This window comes from Ambystoma mexicanum, chromosome 9 (genome assembly GCF_040938575.1).
Source record: "Ambystoma mexicanum isolate Mex_15411 chromosome 9, UKY_AmexF1_1, whole genome shotgun sequence".
Taxonomy (NCBI): Eukaryota; Metazoa; Chordata; class Amphibia; order Caudata; family Ambystomatidae; genus Ambystoma; species Ambystoma mexicanum.
In genome coordinates, this window is record NC_090931.1 from 1,025,419,300 (window position 1) to 1,025,445,475 (window position 26,176).

The 26,176-nt window shown below is 43.8% G+C and overlaps 1 protein-coding gene across 7 annotated transcripts in view; it reads left to right on the top strand.

Moving 5' to 3' along the window:
* LOC138488904 (sodium channel protein type 2 subunit alpha-like) overlaps positions 1-26,176 on the top strand; it is a 1,014,718-nt gene that overhangs the window by 388,187 nt on the left and 600,355 nt on the right. For all 7 annotated transcript variants that reach the window (XM_069616299.1, XM_069616302.1, XM_069616297.1 and 4 more), the window contains exons 8-11: positions 6,398-6,461; positions 11,030-11,171; positions 19,243-19,449; positions 21,403-21,708. In XM_069616299.1, coding sequence (XP_069472400.1) covers positions 6,398-6,461; positions 11,030-11,171; positions 19,243-19,449; positions 21,403-21,708 — 719 coding nt within the window. The remainder of the gene's footprint in view (positions 1-6,397; positions 6,462-11,029; positions 11,172-19,242; positions 19,450-21,402; positions 21,709-26,176) is intronic.

Here is a 26,176-nt window from a genome sequence, read left to right on the forward strand (position 1 = left end):
GACACTAGTGGTCAACATTCGATGTCTCTGAATGGGGTCACTGATGCCTGGGATAGGGAGGGGGTCATAAGATGAGAGAGAGAGGAACGGCCCTAGGCCACACAAATCAAAATAAATATCCTTGAGCTGTCTGTGAGCCTTAGAGTGATTTCTGTGCCATCTATGACACAGACATACTTTGAAATGATTTAGTTGGTCACTGGTGTCGAACCTGATTATGAAAATATTGGCAATATAGAATATTGTTTTAACGATTTTGATCAGAGTAAGCTAATGATGTTTTAATGTATGATTTGTAGATTGACTAAATGCGCAAAAAGGTTAGCTTCTTGAAGAGAAAAGGTCTTTTATAAAAGAAATGTTGACACAGCTACAAAACAAAGATCTTGTATGTTATGTGGTAGTGTGTGATGTTATGGACTCGGATGACCCCTGCAAGGAGGTCTTTTGTGGTAATATGATATATAATAATAATAGTAGAAACAGTTCCCAGGAGTTGTCAAATGGATGATTTTACTGCAGCTTTTCTACTTCTTTTTGCACCTTTCTCAGCTTCTCTTCTCCCTTCCCAGTTGCCTTTGGAACAGGAGGGTGGCCCCGTCTTTTCTGACAATGGTCCCTGCTTTCAGGCTCCTCAGTGGCCATCTTTGGAGGTGTTCGTGTTGCCATGGCTGCACTCCCTGCACTCTGCACTCTGAATGTGTGCTGCCCGTTACCCATGCTACATTTTTAGTTTTGGCTATTAGGTGGCTCTTAAGCCCCCGCTATAAACAAAAATGGTTGTATTGGAGTACAGGTAGACAGGAGATGTCATGTGAGGAGGGACACACAGCTTGTGGGCGTTGTGTGGTTATATACATGCACATTGACAGCCCATGCCATGCTAATCCCTATAGCCATTCCCAGTCACAACTGCTCCTCCCCACCCTAAACACATCTTCCTTGGATCTCTTTGAGACCCCTCTACCAAGCAGTAAAATCAAACTTTAGCGTGCCAATGTTTTTTAGAATCAGTGTGCTGATATTTAATGGCATAATTGCAGCTGTTAATGGCTACTGGTGTAATAAAAATGCCTTAACCAAGTGTGCCTTCAGCCACATGATTTATAATTCTTGCATGAACTGAAGTCCTGTTAAAAACAAGCAAAGACAAAGCCAACTGTTTTGTATTATATAAGTATTTGCCAGGTATTGACATCATATGTCCAGTTAATCACTCAATTGTCCAGCTGTTGTGATCTCATAGCCAAGTAGTACCATTATATCAGTGCCTAGAAAATTCCTGTCCAACAGATACACAAATGCTCAAACTGTTGGCTTTGATAATGCTTGTTTATGTGCTTATGTTATCCCCGGGCCCTATACCCTGGTGCTAATCACTTTACACCCTGTTATACCAACATGCTAATGGTTCTATGTCCTTACTGACTCGTTCACTTCGCTTTAGCGTTACTGTTGGTTACAGGTCATTACCAGCTGGTATACTCCACTTTCGTGAACTATGAAAATGTTAAGGATTTTAAAGATGCGGCACACTCCAGACCAGGACTCTTTCTACTGGCCAGGGATGCGGCACACAATAAAACGCTTTTAAGTTTATTACATTCAGATTCCGTTTTTGAGAAGGCAGCAAACCCGTCTCACACCCCCCTGAACGTACATCCCGTGTCGCAATGGACCATGAACCAGGCTGTTGTGTAATCAATGAAATATTTATTTATTTTTAATTCTGAATAAAAATCAAACACATTCAATATAGGGCAGCAATCACCAGTGTGGTGATAATTACACAGTAAAATGATAGGATACACTTAGGTTAACCTTTTAACATCAGATACACAATGCACAAATGAATGAAAGCCAGATTACTTTTCAGGTAATATTTTCAAATAGCACCACATTGAGTCATTCCCTCTGCAACACTAAATCGAATACCTGTTAACCATATTTTATGTGGGTGGAGATGGGTAGCAAGGAGTCAGGTATACTAGGCAAAAATCAGAATGAAAATCCGACCTACCACCCCTGAATGGGAGGCCAAAATCGGATTGAGCTCCGGTGAAAAATGAGCAAAATGGCACTCGGAATTACTGAATGGTGATTTTACATCTGCGGTTGAACGGATAAGGCAAAAATGTTTGTGGCTGTATCAAAGAAACAAGCAAACTCACAAGCTACAAGGCAAAGTACTAAACAACGGCCATACAGTTTAGAAAATCACTTTGGGAGGACAAAGTGCAGCAGGAATCACACGTGGCAAAATTGCAATAGCTTAGTTTTCATGGGTTTGAAAATAGCAAACAACTTGGGAATTGGGCTAAACAATCAAAATTGGAAGTCGGTTTTAATGCTAAGGTACAAAGGCACATAACAGGTAGGATACTAAAGTGGAAGGAAGACCCTGGTAGTGTGACATTATGGGATTCTTTAAAGAAAGGAAAAATTAGATTTTTACACGGGAAACACTTTCACAGGCAACTGTGTTTTATTAAAATTGATGTATTCTACTGCTACTATAGTTAAGTGGCTAGGTATTTAAAGAAAGACATGGTACGCGAGGAGGTTACTTGCAAGTTTAACCTATCCACACCGCGTTCATCTCTATGGGAAATGAATTAATGTATTCAAAATAGTACTAAGGATTTACAAAGGACTGAAATGACTGGAATGAATTGCGCTAACACATGAAGACTAACTTGGATTTTTCTAAGGACAGGATACACAGAGGATTCTAACAATTTAAGAAGTTATTAGGATACTTATCGGATTACTTATAGGGTTTCTTATAGGGTTTGACAAATCACAAGGTAACAGAGCAAAGGATGCAGCTTTCTGATATTGGGGAGGGCTGATACTTACAAGAAGCACTTGAATTGGGTAGTTTGGACAGCTAACCAGGTCTCTGGACAGCGGGACAAGGGTCTGGTCACTGTGCAGCGGCGGGGCTCTCCTCTCAGGACACAGCAAGGCAACCAGGGTCTGGTCACAGTGGACAGTGGGGTGCCAAGGTCTGGTCACAGATTTTCCCTTTGGGTCAGCAGACTTTGCCCCTTTTTCCCTGAATTAGTGGGATTTTTGTACAGTTTAGTTCTGGATGGTGGTTCTACCTGAAAGGAGGTACTGCATGGATCTGGATCAGCTACCCCTGCACTGGCACTGGAGTCTGAAATCTTGCAGGGTGAATGTGGAATGTCTGGATCTCTGGATGTTGATTTGTGAAGAAATGATTCTTGAAGGTCTGATTCTTGAAGTCATGACTCTCCCTAAGCTTCCTCCTTTTATAAACCAGTTTAAATCAGAGGATTTTTACTATGTCGGCAGAACTAAGCTGGACATACCTCTAGGATCAGGTAGGTCAGTCTGAGGATGTCTCTGCCTCCCTGTAAGCATATTGGACCCAGAGAAGAGACATCAGTTTTAGTGTGGGTGTTTTTAAGAGGTGCTTTGTTTCACCAAAGTTACTTTTGCCAAAATCAGTTATGAAACAAAAACCTTATATTTATAAGGGCTAGCCTCCTGAAAATCAGATGGGCAGACCCCATATTTTACAAGGAATATGCCGTTCCAACTCGAGAGTTTGTGCAATGCTGTTTTGTCCTTCCTGCAATCTTTCACCATTTCCGTGGACAACATTTCACCTAAAATTCTACAAATGGATACACATGAACCTAACAATGTCGGGAATATTCCCATCAAGTTTCATAACTGTACCATGTATGCTTTCTTCAGAAATGCATCTTTCATGCCATTCGTGCCCACTACATGCCAGGAAGACCCGCATCGTCTTATCTTACTGCTACCAAAATCACATTTAACTCTTCATAATTTCACATTACTGCTTATTCATATCACTGAAATAAATGTTTTAATGCAAAAAGTCTTTTGATTCAAATGGGCCAGCTGTATTCCCAAAAGTGGGCAGTTTTTCCAACCCCACAGCCAAATGTGTTGCTCTGGTCAGCTTTGCCCAGAGGCTGCTATGACTCCCCTTTGATCCTAGGCAGTTGAAGCTGAGGAGAGGTCTTAAAGGAATTCACACTTCAGTGACAGGGCTGTCCATTGTCCCATGCTGCAGCAATGCTGGTCAGTCTGACGAAGTCCCCACTTCCCACACCTCTGGGCCTTTCATGTTGTAAAGGGACTTCCTTTCCCAAGGGGCTGGGTATCTTTGAAGTGCCTGCCCAGGCAACTGGTTCTGCTGCTTTCAAACAGCTTTCAAACATGTTTTTTATTTCTTTCACAAAGCCAGTCTTTTTGTAAATAAATAATTATACATTTAAACAAAACCCCAGCCCCACACAAATAATGCTGTTTCTGTGTGAATATTGGGATGATTTAACATTTTAGTTTTTAAAAATAGTCGTTTTCTTCTTTTGCAAAAGCAGGTTTTCACACTTCTGTTTATTTCAGTTCATTCTGAGATTCCCAATGCGGTTTCTCTAGCACACATTTTACTTTTTATTTTGAAGCATTTCACGTGAGTTAATTTGTTTCCAAAAGTAAATTCCAGCCGTGTTTTAGTAGAAATACGAATGCTTGGCCTTTCAAGTGGTTTCCCATCACATCAGCTGCTCTGGGAATGCTTTAACATCATCCCTTGATACTCAGCAGAAATGAAACATGCCAGGAGGAATTTCCTTGAAGGGCGCAATCTTTGTGGAAATTAATAAATAGTCATGTGAGTCATGTGAGTCATGTGTGCAGTTTTAGTATTTCAACAGGACAGAACAGAAAAAGGTGATGCCATTCTGAGCAGAGGTCATTTTCAGCTTGATTTTGGATAACAGAAGCAAATGCAGCCATTCTTTCTGGTGGCAGTGTTGCCACTCCTGCGCCAGGGAAAGAAAGCGCAGCTGCTTTTGGGTGAAATGGGAAATAAGGTTTTTGCTGTAGGGGGCTTTCTGTAGGGGCTGACAAATGTACCCCACAAAAGTTAATTACATTCCAAGAATCAACAGTCCAGAGAGCATATATAGAGGTAGCAGTAATGATCTCTCAATCACCTAAAATAATAACCATGCCGAAAGTGACTGCTCTGATATGCACCCAGACCAAACTATTCACGTGTATACATCAATGCATTCCCATCCCAGAGATGAATGCATCTTCCTATTTACTTTAAATGAAGAAGTATGGTGTCTGCGGAGGCTGCTGCTCTCTAAGCATGAGCCCTAGGGACAAATGCACAGGTGACCTATAGCAGGACAAGCAACACATGCAAAGGTAATAGGAAGAACATGTGCTCTAGGGACTCCGCCCAAAGTGTAGCTCCATCTGTATGTAGGTGGTGTGGTGAAATACGAGGACTGAGGATACTGGGAAACCAATGGGAATGAATTGATAGAATTCAATCAAATGGACCAAAAGTGGTGAGCCGGAACTAGAGGGTGGCGTCCCAGGGATAACCTGCAGTCGTTTTTTGATGATGAGTGGATATTACATACAACTGTAAAATATTGATGGCAGTCTGATCGTATGGATTGCACTGGTGCAGATTTGATTTGAACAGACAAGATTTTGCATGCTGATATCCCGAATGATTGTAGTAATTCAGCTCGCATCAGCGGCAGAAGGGACGCAGACATTTTCAGACATTTTAAAGTGGTGTACGTCTTTCTGTGTAACTTGTATCCACTGATTTGGAGAATACAGGCTGGACAGAGGAACATATTGCCAAAGTCAAGTTAAAGATCAAAATTGTATCTTTCGGCAAGATTTGAGTTGTTCTGATAGGCACTGGAAATTTAGGACAATAGGCCAATCAGTTAAGCATTCATCCGAGACATCTGTGTTCACCATGGAGGGCACAGGGTCTAGAAGCCCCGCCCATTCTTCTGATAACTTGAGGAGGAGGTAACTGGGCAGCCCCAACAGCAATAATTAGTGTTTAGACATGTGAGGAATCCCGCGTGAAGAGCAGAATCAAGAAGCGATGCCACTTTTATTGTGAAAGGACACTTACTCTAAGCGGAATGTAGTTGGAAGCAAGAGGTAACATGCTACTTTAAAAGCGCCCATATCACTGTAGTATGACATATTATGTATCACACACAAGCACACACCTACCTCTCACACGCATTTGAAAGTGTATATTCATTCAATATTATCGCACTGATGCATGTGTACTAGCGTTCCTGAAATTGACAGTCTGATGTGTGTACATGACATATGTCCATTCTGATTGTGCACTGTGCAATGCTTTAGAAGTCTTTAATCTCGTAAATCCCGATCTCGAAAAGGCATTTTAAGATATTCTTAACTACGTTTTCCAACGATTAAAATATGAATATTTCTAAATAGTTTAAAATAGTTTTTCGTACGTTCTGTTTAAATGTTCGTATCAAATATTGGCATAGATAATAACTTTCTGAACTATATTTCCATTTTTTTTACACAGGCCATTTTTACCATTTGGAAGGCGCAAAGGATGCTCTGCTCTGTGGTAATGGTTCTGATGCAGGGTAAGAGAATTCTCGGGGTTTCATTCTTGCTTACAATGTTCTGCCAGAAACGCGTTTGTCAACTCACTTGACTGTATCGCCGAAGTGCGCATGCGTACCTAAAACATCAGAAAGTAAATACAGTTGAAGATTGAGCGCAGCACTTTTTATTGATATTGTTCATTTATTTTAACGAATTCTATAGTGTGGAGCATGAGGAGTACAGGAGCACAGCTTTTTTTATTAAGAGGAGCATGTCTCGTTATTGACGGGGTGGGTAGTGGCCTTGCAGGTTAGTGCATGATATGAGATGTTTCTTATAACGCACTTAATACCCAGAGCTTTCTAAGCGCGGACCAGGGGATCGAACCTGTGGTGTTCCCTGTCGTCTTGCTTCCAAGGCGAGCACGTTGCCCCTGAACTATCCACCCGAGAGCAAGCCTGCTGAAATTGCCTGTCAGTAGGTTCATGCTGTCTTTGTAGAATCGGGCGCTTACTGAGGGATGCCAATGTGCAATCTGTCCACACGTGCGGATGTTTCAACTTCTTTAAGAGCAGCATGTGGTCCATGAACTAGCCTAAGTTGAAGTGTTTACGCAATCTATAGTGACAGTGTACTCAATATTCCAGTGCAATGGCTGGGGTTGCTAATGTCAGCAGCATTGGTAGTCTCGCTTCAGGTGACCTCTCAGGGGAAACTGGCTGAACGTGATGTGTGCATGCGTGCTTCGGCCCTCTGGGAGCTTGCTGCTGCACCTGATGTCCAGCACGCAGTGGACTTCGGCAGCCGCGACGCGTCTGAGGCAGGGAGTGCGCCTGTGCGTATTTGCAGAGCAGCGCCTCCCTGTTGGAACAGTGCCACCACTCCTTCCCCCAGGTCACGGAGTCCAGGGGAGAGACATGTATTCCAAGTGTGTGCTTTATCGCTCTAGGAGTCTTAGTGCCCCCCGCCCTATTAAATCCCCGTAGAAAGCCACACTTACAACGGCAACATTGTTAAGCCCGGCCTGAGAATGTGCACTATTCACGGCGGCGGTAGTACATGGTTTGCTGTATGTAACGCAGTGCTGATTATGCAATGTGTGCTGCATTTAAGATGTGAAATTGACCATGCACCCGACCTCGTGTTAAGGACCTTCACTGTGTGCACAATAATCGTGGCAGCACAACGCAGGGCAGTGCTGCTGTTGCAATAGGGTGTGTGTGGCTTGGCAGATATGGCTGTGAACAGTGCCTGTACGCCACCATCTTTGCCGTCGTCAGATCTATTTTCATAGGCGCTGTGTACTAAACAGCAGCCATCTGTTTCCTAGACTTTGCGCGGGTGCAAAAATGGAAGAAATACTTTGTAGCACCAGTTTGATTTAATTTGTCAGGCTGACTGAGGCAAATGTGTTTTTTATTCTAAACATTATTACAAAAAATTGTAAGAAGGAAACGGATTTTGTACAATGCCTGTTGCCTAATGTAATAATGAAAGTAAAGCAGACACAATTTGCCTCACACATTGTCCAATCCTTCCCATCTGAAATATGGATCAGCATTAATTGCTCCCTTAAATCGTAAAAAAAACATGTGGGTGTCTACGCTCAGTTTTCTTGCCGAGGCTAATTAATAGGCTATATGCTCACAGCTGAATATGATGGAAATCCTAGTTGACCTCTTAACAATAGGGCAAGGTTCTGTTTTGGCACCGCGCTGACATCTTTGCATCACGTGGCTAGAAGGAACGCCGCTTATTGGGTAAGCAACAGAAATGGCACCGGTGCAAATCTTGTGTAATACGACCCCCATGTGCGGTCCAAAACAATGCTTCGCCTAGAGAGTAGAATGGCAGTTCAGATGCTACACACGTCTGATCACGCTTGAAACAGGTGGAAGGCAAATGAACAATGCTGAGCCTTCATGAACAGCAGCACCCGTTCAATCCCGGGATGAAATATACAGTTGCTCTTCCAAGGCGCCAACATACATAGGAATTACCAGCGTTATGATATGATATATTTTATTCATAGCGCGCCTATACACAAGTTTTTCAAGGCGGGACGAGGCAAGGGGGGGTGGACAAGGGAGGACAAGACAATGATCTTACTAGGCCAAGTGACATTGAGATTGCACCAGTGCAGGGGAGGGGAAGGAGAAAAGTGTCAGGGGAAGGGGGGAGAGGAGGAGAAGTGCATGACATAGGAAAAGACATGGAAATAGAGTATGGCCAACAGGTGGCAGTGCAAGGGTTAAGTGCAGACAAAAGTGTTGGATAAGTGGAAGAAGGGGGGGCTACTTGGGACTTGTTGTTCGAACCCAGGCCCTTCTGAGGCATTGCTGTTTTGTTTTGCATTCCCTTATAGCAATGTTGGGGCCCACGACACTTCGTGCCATGACAACCAAGCATATGTGGGAGCTTAATGATGTATGTCTATGTACGTAGCAAGGGTCCGCCTGTGCAACACCCAACGGCTCTGCGCACTCAGCAGATGGGCGAATCCTTCCGAATAAAGTCTAGTTGGCAAGACGTGATGAATTGTGGGAGCAGGAGTATGTTTGGGGGAATTTCAATGGTTGTTATGTTATGTTATAAGCGTAACTTGAATATTGTGTGTACTTCAGATATGCCTTGCGTCTGGAGGCAGTGAAGTGTTTAGTCCTGATGTACTGTGTTGTGCCTTTTCTTAGGTGTTTTCCATGCATGTGTCCATGAATAGGCAAGCATTACGTTGTGTGTGTGTGTGACTTGCCTCCACTAGGAATGTTCATTCATTTATTTGCCACTTTACAGCCTATGGGCCTGATTTACAAAAGGTTTTCCTATGGGATTGCGTCAGTGTAAAATGCTTTTGTAGATCCAGGCATATGTCTGTTATGTCTCTTTCCCATTCAAATTCTAATCACTTCAAATAAGCATAGATAAACACATTTAGAGAAGCACTTTTCACTCTCGTGTGTAGAAAGCAACCTGTGGTCAGGACATGGAGAACAGCATATGGAGGCGTTCCCAGATGTATTAGCAGCAGAAAGGTCTTTCCCAGGGAAAGTGCAAAATATACTCGGAGGAGTTCAGTTAGCACTATTACTCGCTTACCTTAGAGGGGCAATATATTTTGCAATGTAAATTGCCACTGGGGCAGTAAAGAATGTACCCCAGTTTGCAATGGACATTTAATCTCAACATTTTGGCCAGATTCGCTGGGTTAATTGCCAGAGCCAGTTTAAATGGTCCGAAACTTGGGTATCTAAATACTGGAAGGTTTGTCCATGGAGATTCAAGTTAATGCAGTGTGTGGCCTGTTTTTTTTAAACTCGAGCAATTGAAGAAAGCTCTCCCCTTTGTGCCTGAAAAGTTCATGCGCAGATAGTGGCTGTGGGGGTGAACGGCAGCGTTGACTACTGTAAAGCGATCTATTCGGCACAACCGTCCTACCTTATTCATCGCCTGCAAGTGCTGAAAAACGCAGCTGTGTGCGTCTGGTGAAACATATCCCCTTTGGAATAGGGATAACCAGGACACAGCAATGTCTTCATTGGCTGTCCATCAAGGCGAGGGTTGAATTTAAATCATTGTGCCTGATTCATCGTGCATGGAATGGTAAAGGATGTTTAGTCATTGAAGAGAAGCTTCATAGCTATACCCCAAGCTGGACTCTTGAGATCTACTAAAGCAGCACGTCTACGCGTGTCTAGATACAGAAAGGAGCGGCTGGGCGGAAGAGCCTTCTCTGTGGCTGGGCCTAGGCTCTGGAACTCTCTGCCTCAGCAGCTAAGAACGACCACAGATTTTGCATCTTTTAGGCAAGGGCTAAAAACCTTCCTCTTCACATAAGCAGCTTTTTCTTAGTTCTTTCTCCTGGCAGCGCCATGATGCCTTCGGCGATAGTGCGCTATAGAATCAATTGTTTGATTGATTGATCTCAAGTGTGCAAAAAAAGCGGGGGTACGGGGCAACATTTGTCTCCAGTTATGACTTTTATCTGAAGCCCAACCAAGGGGTTCCCAGGTAAGAACCCTAGAAATGTAAACTCAAAATTGCACACTGTGGAGACAGCAACAAGAAGGACTATTTTCTACTAGCTTATAAATTAGATGTATTTGAACTTCCAAATCTGAAAACGTGTTAGTTGTGTAAAAAGTGATCTCCCATGAAGCCAAGATTCAAAAGGCCGTGCCTGTATTTCATGCCTTGGCTGAAGAAGAGAAAGAGCATGGCTACTAGGGAGGATGCGGGGACAGGAATGTGGTGCCCTGCTAAATTGTCTGGCATGTGAGTGGCATATGGTCCCCCTAGCATGCATGCGTTCTTCCCGGTCTACACATTTGATGCATCGCAGAAAGAGAATTAACTGAAATTCAGGTGCGGCACCCCGCAAACTCTCATCAGTCACAGCCATGGAAGGCTGCTGCTGTGTATGTACTAACTCATTATACAAAATGATCGATAGTGATGAACATCTCAGCGTTATGATTGGTGCAACTTACTAACATGCTTATTCTTAAGAAATTGTAAACCTTTGATATTTTTCCACACTGCGGCCCTTGGCGGCCATATACATAATACAGAATAATGCATAATCCAATGTTCTCTTGCTTTCTTTCAGTCAGTGTCCAGAGGGCTACATGTGCGTGAAAGCTGGTAGGAATCCCAACTACGGCTACACAAGCTTTGACACGTTCAGCTGGGCCTTCTTGTCTTTGTTTCGCCTGATGACTCAGGACTACTGGGAAAACCTTTACCAACTGGTAAGACTCCTGGCACACTATGATACAAGTTGGATGCTTTTAAAGTATTTGATGTAGGGTGGGCCTTTTTCCGAGGAGCAGTGTAAGAGTTTGGAGAGAAGGTCTGGTGTAGTAGCAACATCTCAAACATGAGGTTTGGTAAACAGATGTGCAGGGTCTGGATGCCACCAGAGGAGAAAAACCAGGATCTTAGGTCAAGGAAAAAATGGGAACCTGTTGCTCAGATAATACTAGGCCATGCATTTTGCAGCAGGTGTTTACATACTTACATTACATTACAGGTTTAGAAATTGAGATTCAATGAGCGGGAGCTAAAATCATCTCGTAGGTGGCAGGCATCCCCACGGAGGCAGGAGCTACCACTGGGCAACCAGAATAGAGTACCCAGCTCACAATGAACCTAACTTCCACATGAGATGCACACGTTAACTTTTTGCACATAATGTTTGATTCATTCTGCCTCATCACGAGTTTGGTGGTAACCCTTAAATGCGGCGGTAACACTATTACTGCCGCATTTAAGGGTCTGCCAAATCATGGGCTTGGTGGATTTACCCTCAGTTCTGAGCTGGGGGCAAATCTGCCACGATTTTGCCGATTTTCAGTGCTATTACCGCCAGTGGATTCTCCATTGGGGCCAATGGGGAATGGGAAATTCCCAAATGGGCCCATTGAGGAATGGGGACTTACTGTTTCTCCGAACCCATGATCTGGCGCTAATAGCGCCGGGGTTTGGCAGTAAGGCTAGTAGCCCCGGCGGTAATACTGCCGGGGTTAGCGCGCAACTCGTGATGAGGCCCATTGTGTTTAAATGTGGCCTAGATGTGTCCTAATTCTTCTATAGTAACATTCTCAAATACTTAGTCAATGTCACATATGCATGTCTGTAACGCACAAATTGCTTGGGGAGCTAAAAGCTGCTCTTGGTAGCTGTTGTTTTCAAGCTGAACAGGCTCTCCTAGGCCAGAAGCAGGAGCTAAATAGCTCGTAGCTCCCCTTAATTTCGAACCCTGCATTATGCTTAGGTACAATTTAAGGTATCGACATAAGAAGGTTAGCTTAGAATCACACACTTTTTGGATGAGTACCAACGTTAGGGCTAGACCCCAAAAGTTATTGTTGAGGTAGTCACCTCCTCTTCTTGCAACATACTGGAACCATTGATCTTCTGGTCCTGGGCATTCGGTCTGAGTTCAGGCTCTAGTTTTCAGAAAGTCTTCCCTTGCTCTATGCAAAACAGACTGGAACTGGCATCTGGCCGTAGTGCGATTCAGTGAGTTGGGAGGTTGTCATTTTTGGAGGCTTGTGTTTCTCGTGTTAACCTTTCAGGAGGCAGTTTAGCACTTCCGGAAAGGGTTTGTGGCTCAATGTTCTGTCTCGCCTGCATGTTCCATGACATTCCTGATCCGTGTAGCCTTTAAAATCCCTGAAAGAAAGTCATGTAAACGAACAGCGCACTCACATTCTGAGAGACAATACTGAAAGGGCAGGTTTTCTGAGCAGTTTCATGCATTTGAAACTAAAGATATTTGTGCTCCAAGCGCAATGTGCGTACAGTGGTACCCAGCCCTTTATAGTGACACACGGGCAAGTGCGAGCCCTGAAATGGATGTATTGCCCATAAGATTTTAGATAGAGAGGAAGGGTGGCTGGACGAGTGTTCAGACTGCAATGCGGTCAACTGGTCCCAACGGGCATGTTCCGAGCAAGTAGCCACGGTATTGGTTATGAAGTTTCATGATGTCCGATTAGCCCAGTGATAAAATGCCATTGTGAACAAAAGCAGGAATCTAACTAGAAAATGAAATGAAGCAATTGCACTTCCTTTATCTCAAAGGGAAAAAATAGACATTCCACAGTGAGGATCCAATCCTGAGCAGTGAATTAGTTATCTTTGTCTAATTCAACAAGTGGGTCTCATGACGAGGGCATCAATTAACAAATCTTCAGCACCCATGGAGCTTTTCGCCTGGTCCATTGCGCACCCTCATCGGGATGAGGGTTTGCGATGAAAAGAAGGGTATTCTATTGCATCCCTTGGCACATGTGACAGTAACCAATGTGTGCCAGGGAATACATTCCTCTTAGGCTAGCAGTGGTTGTTGACTTTCACACTCCACATTTCCTTGCCTCTCAGAGAACACTTCATGGTGTAGCCAAGAAAGTATGAGGGATGTTAAAGTTCTCTCACTTGGGACATTAAGACTGTGACAAATTGGATTCTGCTCCGCAAGAGTACAATAATGAGTAGGTGTAAAATGGCCCACTTAGCCCTCACACTTCTACAAACCAAAACCCAAACAATCATAAAGGTAAAACAGCGAACTTTTAAGAGATATACCTCTTTCGCCTTTTGTGGTAACTTGGGCTGAGGGAAGGCTATACTCATTAGAGGGGTGTGTAGGTGAACAAATAGTGACCCAAACAACACAGTATGATGGTCCAAAATAAAGGGAATGTTCAATCATGGTTTTATACAAATATAAGCATTTTTATTGAAAACACATCTTCTGCGCATAGAATGAATGCATACACTGTGTAAAAACCCACCCCAAAGGAGAGTGAAGATGCGACAGGCTTGAAAAGTAGCACTGTGAGCATAGTTCCAGGGGTGGTAGTTAAGGTACTACTTGAAAGGGATATCTTGTTAGAAAAAATGAGCAATCATGACCCAACCAGTATCTAGGGTTCAAGGGGTTCGAAGGGGCAGTTGAGAATCAACAGTACCTGGATTTAGTTCTTGGAGGGCTGACACAGTCAGACTCAGAGTGAACGTTGATCAGGCTCAGTTTGGGCACGCTGGATCATGGAGGCCCCGGCAGCAAGTGGGTGTCGAGTAGGGGCAAATGCCGGTGGTCTGTGCGGCAGAATGCTGGCTCTTCAAATATGCCAGTCGGGTAGTCCCAGGAATGATTTGTGGTTGGTCGAGTCTGGCTTTAGCTGCTGTGAGGGTTCGATGAGTGACACTCCAGCAGTTTGAATCAGTGGGCGACGGTTACCAAAGTGGTGATCTTGGGTGCATTGAGGTGTGATCAATGAGGCAGCAGTTCAATGGCTATTTGGGCCGAGACGTGGTTGTAACCACCAGGTTAGAGTCAGTCAGTGACTCTCCCGTGATTCGGTTTGGGTTCTGAAATTGGGAAGTCACTTTGGGCCTACCAGGCAACGAGCATTGGCTGGGACACAATGCTCTGCCAAGCTGGTCGAAGGTACAAGCAAATGTTCAATCGGTGGAGGAGCACACCAACAAGTGCCAGTGACTTCCGTCCTGTTCCATGTGTGGTAAACACAGAGTGACCTGTTTGGTGCAGTGAACAGGGAGATTCTGCTGGTCTGGTCCTCTGGTTGCTATGAGGCCCTTTCAGGGGGACTCTGGGATATGAGGAATCCTGTTCAGGGTCTGTGCTCCCATTTTAGGAGATTCTGGTGCAAAGTGGGTGTTCCTGATCCACAGCAGAGTTTATTTTTGATGTGCCCTGGGAGTGGTTCTTCACCTCAGGTTGACAGCTTTGGAGAGTACAACTATCACAAAAGGAAGTCCAGTGAGATCTTCAGAACATATCTGCATCCTTAAAGGATCTTTGAGAAACTGAGCGAATATGCTGAAGGGTTGGAAGACCCCTTCTTTAAAGGCAAGAGACCTCAGGTGATTGAACTAAAGCTAGCCTGCCTTAGTCTTCCAATCCCTCCTCTGGGTGGAGTGGACTTTGTCCTGTTGATGTCACACCCAAAGTGCATTACTCCAGAGAAGCTGGAGGGTAAAGGGAAGAAAGAGAGGCACAGTGAGAATCAGCATGGTGGAAAGCTTTTCCCATTGACCAGAGCCCTCCTGCCTATCATAAACCTGACCCTTTCCCATCTTAGTGAGAAGAAAGGCCTTTAGAGATGCAGCACCCTGGTGTGGGGCTACTCCTTTTGAATGGGTGTGCTCCCTTGATGCCCAGGCAAAGGCATAGCCAGGATTGTCAAACAAGTGAAACCTGATGCTCATGTAGTTGGGCCCACTGCAGTAACATTAACATCTGTAAATGCCCACACAAGTGCTTCAGAGTGGTCATTTACAGATTTTAGATGGGCCTTGCCCACTCATGCCCTACCCTGTCTTTTCTTCTTTGCCTCGGTCTGGCACAGCTGTCTACTGTAGGCTGTCTCTAGTGGAGGCTGTTACCGGCTCTCACGAAGAGATCAAAGAGGAGGCCCTGCCTTCCAGGTTCTCGTCCTGCCATTTGGCTGACTACACGTCGGATGACCAGAATACACATCACCTTCCATAGTGGAGCTGACACACAGGAGCTGACATATGTGCCATAACAATTGTAGTGTGACGAATGTGGTCATAGGTGACACCAGGCACTATGCCTAAACATAGGCATTTAGTGTTTACCCTGCCACCAGTATGGGCGACTCATGATCATCATAGTTTTAGGTATAATGGGGAATATCTTAAAATCCACCTCTGCGCTGCAAGGACTTGGCTGTCTCTAAGGCTATCAAGTGGGCACCTTGCGATCTTTGAACCCACTCTGTGCCACGAGTAGAGCAGGTATTGTGGATCAGGCTATGGATGCGGGAGGGCACGAGTGCACTATGCTTTTGTTAAATGTTAAAGGTATTTGTACCGCGAACCGTCACCAACGGAATTGGTCCCCAGGCGCTCTGGCGGATCTGTAAATGATAAGGTGGGGAGGGGTGGGTTAGTAAGGTGAAGAGGGAGTAGGATAGTGAGAGGAGTGGTGTTCTGTTGGCAGCTTCAACTCGGTATACACCAGATGCTGAGCTTTGGTGCGGGTATCGGGTCTGTGATAGGTCCGCGTGTACTGTTTGTCCGGCTTATGTGTTGTTGCAGTGTTGTGAAGTGCGTGCGGCTTGTTGTGCGAGAGATGGTTGTGTGAGTTTGAGTGAGATAAGTATGCAGAGTTTGAGCTTATATTGGTTAGTGGGTTACCTGACATTTGGCATGCTAGCCTTTGCAGTTCTGTCCCAGTGTGGCACCAGTTGACCCCCACAACTCTATCTGGATGCGGCGTGGGCCAATGTCCAGAATTCTATCTGGGTGTGGGCAAGCCAACATTCACAGTCCTGTCCAGATGCGGTGCAAGCTAGCGTCCAGAGATCTGTCCAGGTGTGGGCATGCTATCATTCGCAGCCCTATCTGGATGCTGCGCAGGCTGGTGTTCACAATTCCAAGTGTGGCCCACTCCAATATTCAAGTTTCATCTAGGTGCGGGCTTGCTATCCTTCAATCAGTCCATCTAGATGCGACGCAGGCCAATGTCCACAATTCTAGGTGTGGCCTGTGCTAGTCTTCAGGTTTTGCATAGGTGCGGGCATGCTAACGCTCGAAGTCCTATCTAGGTGCAACACATGCTTATATTTCACAAATCTATCTAGGTGTGGGTATGTTGGCATTCAGCTTTCACCTAGGTGTGGGCATGCCAACACTCATGGTCCTACCTAGATGCGATGCAGGCTGACATTCTCAATTCTGTCCAAATGTAGACATGTTAACATGTTTTGGTATGGTGTCGACGGGAAAGTGGGAATCTGGTATGCAGATTACCACTTTTTAGGAGTGAATTGCCTTTATGATTCTATTTGATAATTAAAATGTAAAAAGCCAGGGCTTTGTACCCTTGCCAGCTAGCAACTCCTCACAAAGACACAGAATGTAGAGTGGGGGGAATTGCTGGAGCAGGCCTATAGGGTTTTATCTGGGCACACTGTTGATATCCCCACCCATCCCTGCTTGGATGCCCCATCATAAGTGGATGAAGTGATTCACTGCATCCACTCTAATGGGAGCACTTGGCTTTGGCTCAAGTGCTAGGAGGTCGCCGACACACACTCACAATGGACTCTCCCCTCTTGTAAGTTGTATCCTCTGCAGACTTAAGCCATACATCAAAGTAAAGCTATAAACTTGATCCTGTTTGTTCCAACTTTCGTATCATGAAGGTCTGGAACCTCTAATGAGTGTTCCAAGGGAAAAGACTCACAACCTACAGGGTCCGCAAATGTGTGCGGCACCATTTAAAAATATCGTTGGGGGCAACCTTGCCTACCCCTGGGAAAACCACCCTGCATATGTTCTCCGCATAAATGCACTACTGTCCTATAAGTTTTCCAAATGCAAAAGGGAAGTGGAACCATGGTAAATACATTTTTTGTGGCACAAGCTGTTTCGATTGGTGCAGTTTTGTATTCCTGGAGAACACATCTGACACTCAATCAATATATTCAAAGGAATGGGAAGATTGTATTCAGTACAACCTAGGCAAGGGACTTTGGCTGTGGGAGGCAATTGTGTGGTGCATAAACGAACATATCGAATATGTGTCCTGAAGCACATTGCAATGGGTGATATCCTTGGTTCTATGAATGGGTTATTGAGGCTGCATAACATGGCCCCACCGTGAACTTCATTAATCTCCACACATATTCACTGCCCCCCACCAAAGAGCTGAAAGCAGGCTAACACATGTTCATGATAACTGGGCCCCTTTATGAGGGATCCGACTTTGGCCAACAAACGCATATTAAGCATGTGAACACGGAGGCCACCTTACAGAATATGCACGCACCATTAACCCCCACCTTCATCCCATCGCAACACCCTAGAAAAGGCAATGGAGGGACATTTGATGAGTAGTTCCAGATGATCAGGGGGCGGGGGATGTATTGGCATCGCACAATTGAACAGAAAAAGGTAGGGCCCACTTAAGAAAAGCTATTAGACTTTCTTGTCAGAGTTACAGGAGCCTCCTAAAGGAGTGAGGGCCCATGTCAATTGAAAATGATGAAAGTCCCTAACGCCGGACTTAGCAACCTACTAAGAAGTGTGACGACGTCTGGAATTCAACCCTGGTTTACACTGTCCTCTTTGCTGTCTCCTCCTCGCCTCTTCCAGTATGCTTGCTACATTCCTGACCATTTTCCATGTACAAACCCTTTGATTTGTTTCCCTTCTTTTCATTTGCACCCTTTCCTCCCTCTTGGTGCTTTAAAGCGAGTTTAATGTTACATGTACTCACTGCTGTGTCTGGCCCTCCGCCAAATGAAATATTTCCTCTCCTGCATTCTTCCGCTGGGCGCAAGATACATAATAGGGCAATGGGGAATATCGCAGAATTGGGACCCCATATCACGTACACTACTCAGAACCCAGTTTAGGACTGCCACTCTTGATTTCCGAATTCTTGTCAGCAATTAGAAAATCATGTTTTGATTATTTATTTAAATATTGCACCGAGCCCTGGGGCATCTGGGCTCATTTCTTGGTTACAATGAACAACATATATACAATTACATATGATATAATGACAATATATTTACAATTAAATATGATACAGGAGAAAATATGAATTATTTACAGTTGCATATGGTTGCATATGCAATGATACAAGATGAGTTATTTACAGTTATATATGGTACGATAGTTGTAAATGACTTTGCAGTGAGGAGAAAGGAGGCAATGATTACAGTAATAATTAGTTAGGTTTATCTGAAGGTTCTTAGTCTTCTTTCGAGAGAAGCCATGTTTTAGAATTTGTTCTGAATTGGTGAAAGGAGGGTTCTGATCTTAGGGTCAAAGGTAGAGTTTTCCACAGTTTAGCAGCCAGCACAGGGAAGCTGCTACCTCCGGCTTTCTGAAGCTTGAACCTGGGGACCTTCAGGTAGTGGGCTTGGGCTGACCTGGTGGGACATGTAGTGGTGTTTCGGGTGAAGTTATCGGCCAGGTAGCTAGGCGCCAAGTTGGCAAGGCACTTATGAGTGAGTGATAGAGTTTTGTACTCTATCCTTTGGGTGACGGGGAGCCATTGTGTGTTTCGTCTAATATCCGACACATGTTGGGACCTTGGGACATTCAATGCTGCTGCTCTAAGGGCATTGTTTTGACTATGGTTTATGAGCACACTTTATTTTGTTATCTTTAAAATAAATACATGCGTAACCTGATGTACTTTTCTGCCTTCCCCTATCGAATCAAGCTATGTTTGCAAAGCGGCAATGAGGCAAGCAATCAGTCATGGCTTGAGATTCTAAGCGTATTTATGTTGTGTTTTGAATCTAGACCCTGCGCGCTGCTGGGAAAACCTACATGATATTCTTCGTGCTGGTGATTTTCCTGGGCTCCTTCTACCTGGTCAACTTGATCCTGGCTGTGGTGGCCATGGCCTACGACGAGCAGAACCAGGCGACGTTAGATGAGGCGGAGCAGAAGGAGGCCGAATTCCAACAGATGATGGAGGCGCTAAGAAAACACCAGGAAAACGTTCAGGTAAAAGGAAGCCCGGGAACGCTTGCCAGGCTCCTGCTATTCTTTTCTTACTGAAACGTATCAAGTCAATAATGGCGCTCAGGATTCTGGGAGCTCATGAGCTCTGCGTTCTACATCCTGAATGGCGTGTAAGAACACAGTGCCCGAACCACATGCACATTTCTTGACAATTATGCTAGTATACACCCAATCTATGAATTTTAAGAATGGAGCACAAATAATACGTGTGTAAAAGGTTTCAGATTGGAGCATACATGATAAACAGATGCATACTGAGGCCAGCTGCTGCTAGAAGTGCAACTTTGAAGTCCTTGAGTGTGGCAAGGCGGAATCGTAACATTCGTGCTGCCGGGGTGTTTTCAGCTCAATGGAACGCGTGCCATGTTGGGATTGCGAATGTTTTTAGCCTTAAAGAAGGGGTCCTCCATCTCGTCGATTTTGCTAGAAAGTACTTTTGGGGCACAACGCCCTGCCAGCGTTCACTCTACAAAATATCACATACATGATCAAGGACATTGCAAACTGCAGTTGTTAGAAAACATGAGAGAACTTTTGGAATTGTGGATGAAAATAATGTTGCAGCATTTCCAAACTAATTGCAGCAGCTGAAAAACGAAAATGAGCATTTGAGCCTCCGCCTAATATTCTATATTTGTTCCGTTTAGTAGTTATTCCTTTTTAAGGGAAGGGAGCGTGATTAATGGACATTTATATTTGTATTATGTTAACCTAAGAATTGTCCACACATTTGGTTGGCTCATATAAGATCACCTGGCTGTGACTGCTTTCTGTCTTTGCCCATAAAAAAAACAGCATTTCCCCAAAAAGTTACATTTCTTTTATCTGTAACACTTTTTTTTTATTGTGTAAAACCATCAAACAGTAAATATTACAGAATCTGTTTTAAAATGTATCTTCTTACTACAGGTTATTTGACCAATCTTTAAATCATTTTCTTATTTGCAATACATTTGTGTTCTGTGGTGACATTATTTAAGCAATAAACCCTGAGCCGCGGGGCATTACTGAGTCAGGTAATGCCCTGGTGCCATAGTTACAGCTTAACGAAGGCCCTGGGGCATTACCTGACTTGGTAATGCCCCCACAGAAAGGGACTAGTTGCTATACTACCCTGGCCCGCAAGTCCGGGGTACTAATAGCATTGTTTTTCTGTTCTGAAACGCTGCAGTGTTTCGGAACAGAAAAATAAAATGTCAAAAAAATGGCCCCCGGGGAAGGGAAAACGGAGTCCCTTTTCCCTTTCCATGCCGGCCATCGGAGCGGGCGTGCTGGAGACAAAAGTGTTACCAACGCGTTCACTCTCGAAAAAGGAACAAAAAGAAGGTAAATGGGGTTGGGGGAGCGGCAGGGTATTGTTTGGGGGGGGGCGGTGGGAAGGGGGGATGGAGAAAACACTTACCTGAATCCCCGCTAGGGGAGGATGGCAGCCTCCAGCTGTGTGGAGGGTCGGAGCGGGGATTACCCCGTTCTGAGCCTCCTCATGTGCTGCCACCCCTCCCCCTTGCCGGGGATATGGAGTAAGTTGAAGATTTGAGGGATTGTGCGTTGGGTAAAGCCCCGGTGAAGGCCAATCAGATTGCATGTAACAATCTGATTGTCTATCGCCGGGTACTAATACAAAAATGTGCATTTGAATTGAATAAGACTAACGAGAAAAGGTTTTAAATGGCTTTTCAATCGTCGATTTTAACAAAACGGGCCTGATTTGCAAAACATTTTTCCAATGGTGGATTCCTATTAAAACCACGTCTGTAAACTAGACCCAATTAATTAGTATTCCGATTATTTTGTGCTGTTTTCAATCCTTATTACATATGCAAATGTTGTTGATCTCAGTGCATTTGCTCTACGTTGCTAGTAGGGTATAACATCTATCTGTGTGGTGATATTTTGCACCGTATCTTAAAAGCATGCATTTCTCACCCTTGCCAGGCGGCGGCGCTAGCAGCGTCAACGGATGCGATGGGTGATGGAAGGGCATACAGTGATCGATACGGCTCAGGTGGACTGTCCGAGAGTTCTTCGGAAGCATCAAAGCTAAGTTCGAAGAGTGCAAAGGAAAGAAGAAACCGGAAGAAGAAACGGAAACAGAAGGAACAGTCTGAGGGGGACGAGAAAGGGGACGACGAGAAGCTTCACAAATCAGAATCTGAAACCAGCTTCAAAAGAAAAGGCTTCCCTTTCTCTATTGATGGGACGAGACTATCTTATGAAAAGAAGTTCTCTACATCCCACCAGGTACAGATGCAGGATGAGCAGCATTCCAAGCTTCATGCAGCGCGCCAATGTAGATTTCCATGGAAAGTTTACTTCTAGTGCCCAAGAAATGTCTTACAATAATTGTGGGCACACTTCGCACACTCACAGTTCTTACTCTCCGGTTTTCTATTCAGCAAAGATTTTGTTAGAAACCATTGATGTGGATTTGGGAAAAGATTCTCGAAAACAGGCGCATCTCAATGAGATGTGTAATGGCGCTAAAATGTGCCAGCGCCATTGTGCATCTCATTGGAGTTGGCACATTCACAAAGAAAACACCAAAAAAGGCAGAGTGCGCAAAGGTACACACACTGTGATGGATAAGAGGTGCAAATACGTGGGCATTTAATGGTGCATCTGATGAGATTCACACGTTTTTGGGGCATCTGTCAAATGGCCACTTTTGTATGTGTAAATATCAACAAGAGCATCCCTTTGCACCAAAAACATGTGCATCTCCTCAGATGCCCCCAATAGTGCAACACAAGCAAAGTAGTTTGGTCAATTTTTTAATGTTCAGTCTCTTTGCCTTATGTGCGTTATAAATCAGAGAATAAGAACATTCATATTGTTTACTTTTGCTTTATGCAGAGTTTAATTTGTGGATTGGATCACCTAGCATGGGAGTAAGTGTACACAATGTAATTATCTCAGGTGGTAGTTTATGCCGAGTTTACTGTGTGGATTGGATCACCTAGCATGGGAGTAAGTGTACACAATGTAATTATCTCAGGTGGTAGTTTATGCCGAGTTTACTGTGTGGATTGGATCACCTAGCATGGGAGTAAGTGTACACAATGTAATTATCTCAGGTGGTAGTTTATGCCGAGTTTACTGTGTGGATTGGATCATCTAGCATGGGAGTAAGTGTAAACAATGTAATTATCTCAGGTGGTAGTTTATGCCGAGTTTACTGTGTATAGTGGATCACCTAGCATGGGAGTAAGTGTATACAATGTAATTATCTCAGGTGGTAGTTTATGCCGAGTTTACTGTGTGGATTGGATCACCTAGCATGGATGTAAGTGTATACAATGTAATTATCTCAGGTGGTAGTTTATGCCGAGTTTACTGTGTAGAGTGGATCACCTAGCATGGGAGTAAGTGTATGCAATGTAATTATGTCAGGTGGTAGTTTATGCCGAGTTTACTGGGTAGAGTGGATCACCTAGCATGGGAGTAAGTGTATACAATGTAATTATCTCAGGTGGTAGTGTATGCCGAGTTTACTGTGTGGATTGGATCACCTAGCATGGGAGTAAGTGTATACAATGTAATTATCTCAGGTGGTAGTTTATGCCGAGTTTACTGTGTATAGTGGATCACCTAGCATGGGAGTAAGTGTATACAATGTAATTATCTCAGGTGGTAGTTTATGCCGAGTTTACTGTGTGGATTGGATCACCTAGCATGGGAGTAAGTGTATACAATGTAATTATCTCAGGTAGTAGTTTATGCCGAGTTTACTGTGTAGAGTGGATCACCTAGCATGGGAGTAAGTGTATACAATGTAATTATCTCAGGTGGTAGTTTATGCCGAGTTTACTGTGTAGAGTGGATCACCTAGCATGGGAGTAAGTGTATACAATGTAATTATCTCAGGTGGTAGTTTATGCCGAGTTTACTGTGTAGAGTGGATCACCCAGCATGGGAGTAAGTGTATACAATGTAATTATCTCAGGTGGTAGTTTATGCCGAGTTTACTGGGTAGAGTGGATCACCCAGCATGGGAGTAAGTGTATACAATGTAATGATCCCAGGTGGTAGTTTATGCCGAGTTTACTGTGTGGATTGGATCACCTAGCATGGGAGTAAGTGTATGCAATGTAATTATCTCAGGTAGTAGTTTATGCCGAGTTTACTGTGTGGATTGGATCACCTAGCATGGGAGTAAGTGTATACAATGTAATTATCTCAGGTGGTAGCTTATGCCGAGTTTACTGTGTACAGTGGATCACCTAGCATGGGAGTAAGTGTATGCAATGTAATTATCTCAGGTGGTAGTTTATGCCGAGTTTACTGTGTGGATTGGATCACCTAGCATGGGAGTAAGTGTATACAATGTAATTATCTCAGGTGGTAGTTTATGCCGAGTTTACTGTGTGGATTGGATCACCTAGCATGGATGTAAGTGTATACAATGTAATTATCTCAGGTGGTAGTTTATGCCGAGTTTACTGTGTGGATTGGATCACCTAGCATGGATGTAAGTGTATACAATGTAATTATCTCAGGTGGTAGTTTATGCCGAGTTTACTGTGTGGATTGGATCACCTAGCATGGGAGTGTGTGTATACAATGTAATTATCTCAGGTGGTAGTTTATGCCGAGTTTACTGTGTGGAGTGGATCACCTAGCATGGGAGTAAGTGTAAGCAATGTAATTATCTCAGGTGGTAGTTTATGCCGAGTTTACTGTGTGGATTGGATCACCTAGCATGGGAGTAAGTGTATGCAATGTAATTATCTCCGGTGGTAGTTTATGCCGAGTTTACTGTGTAGAGTGGATCACCTAGCATGGGAGTAAGTGTATGCAATGTAATTATCTCCGGTGGTAGTTTATGCCGAGTTTACTGTGTAGAGTGGATCACCTAGCATGGGAGTAAGTGTATGCAATGTAATTATCTCAGGTGGTAGTTTATGCCGAGTTTACTGGGTAGAGTAGATCATCTAGCATGGGAGTAAATGTATACAATGTAATTATCTCAGGTGGTAGTTTATGCCGAGTTTACTGTGTGGATTGGATCACCTAGCATGGGAGTAAGTGTATACAATGTAATTATCTCAGGTGGTAGTTTATGCCGAGTTTACTGTGTAGAGTGGATCACCTAGCATGGGAGTAAGTGTATACAATGAAATTATCTCAGGTGGTAGTTTATGCCGAGTTTAATGTGTAGAGTGGATCACCTAGCATGGGAGTAAGTGTATACAATGTAATTATCTCAGGTGGTAGTTTATGCCGAGTTTACTGTGTGGATTGGATCACCTAGCATGGATGCAAGTGTATACAATGTAATTATCTCAGGTGGTAGTTTATGCCGAGTTTACTGTGTGGATTGGATCACCTAGCATGGGAGTAAGTGTATACAATGTAATTATCTCAGGTGGTGGTTTATGCCGAGTTTACTGGGTAGAGTGGATCATCTAGCATGGGAGTAAGTGTATACAATGTAATTATCTCAGATGGTAGTTTATGCCGAGTTTACTGTGTGGATTGGATCACCTAGCATGGGAGTAAGTGTATACAATGTAATTATCTCAGGTGGTAGTTTATGCCGAGTTTACTGTGTAGAGTGGATCACCTAGCATGGGAGTAAGTGTATACAATGTAATTATCTAGGTGGTAGTTTATGCCAAGTTTACTGTGTAGAGTGGATCACCTAGCATGGGAGTAAGTGTATACAATGTAATTATCTCAGGTGGTAGTGTATGCCGAGTTTAATGTGTAGAGTGGATCACCTAGCATGGGAGTAAGTATATACAATGTAATTATCTCAGGTGGTAGTTTATGCCGAGTTTACTGTGTGGATTGGATCACCTAGCATGGGAGTAAGTGTATACAATGTATTTATCTCAGGTGGTAGTTTATGCCGAGTTTAATGTGTAGAGTGGATCACCTAGCATGGGAGTAAGTGTATACAATGTAATTATCTCAGGTGGTAGTTTATGCCGAGTTTACTGTGTGGATTGGATCACCTAGCATGGGAGTAAGTGTATACAATGTAATTATCTCAGGTGGTAGTTTATGCCGAGTTTACTGTGTGGATTGGATCACCTAGCATGGGAGTAAGTGTATACAATGTAATTATCTCAGGTGGTAGTTTATGGCGAGTTTACTGTGTGGATTGGATCACCTAGCATGGGAGTAAGTGTATACAATGTAATTATCTCAGGTGGTAGTTTATGCCGAGTTTACTGTGTGGATTGGATCACCTAGCATGGGAGTAAGTGTATACAATGTAATTATCTCAGGTGGTAGTTTATGCCGAGTTTACTGTGTGGATTGGATCACCTAGCATGGGAGTAAGTGTAAACAATGTAATTATCTCAGGTGGTAGTTTATGCCGAGTTTATGTGTGGATTGGATCACCTAGCATGGGAGTAAGTGTATACAATGTAATTATCTCAGGTGGTAGTTTATGCCGAGTTTACTGTGTGGATTGGATCACCTAGCATGGGAGTAAGTGTATACAATGTAATTATCTCAGGTGGTAGTTTATGCCGAGTTTACTGTGTGGTTTGGATCACCTAGCATGGGAGTAAGTGTATACAATGTAATTATCTCAGGTGGTAGTTTATGCCGAGTTTACTGTGTGGATTGGATCACCTAGCATGGGAGTTAGTGTATACAATGTAATTATCTCAGGTGGTAGTTTATGCCGAGTTTACTGTGTAGAGTGGATCACCTAGCATGGGAGTAAGTGTATACAATGTAATTATCTCAGGTG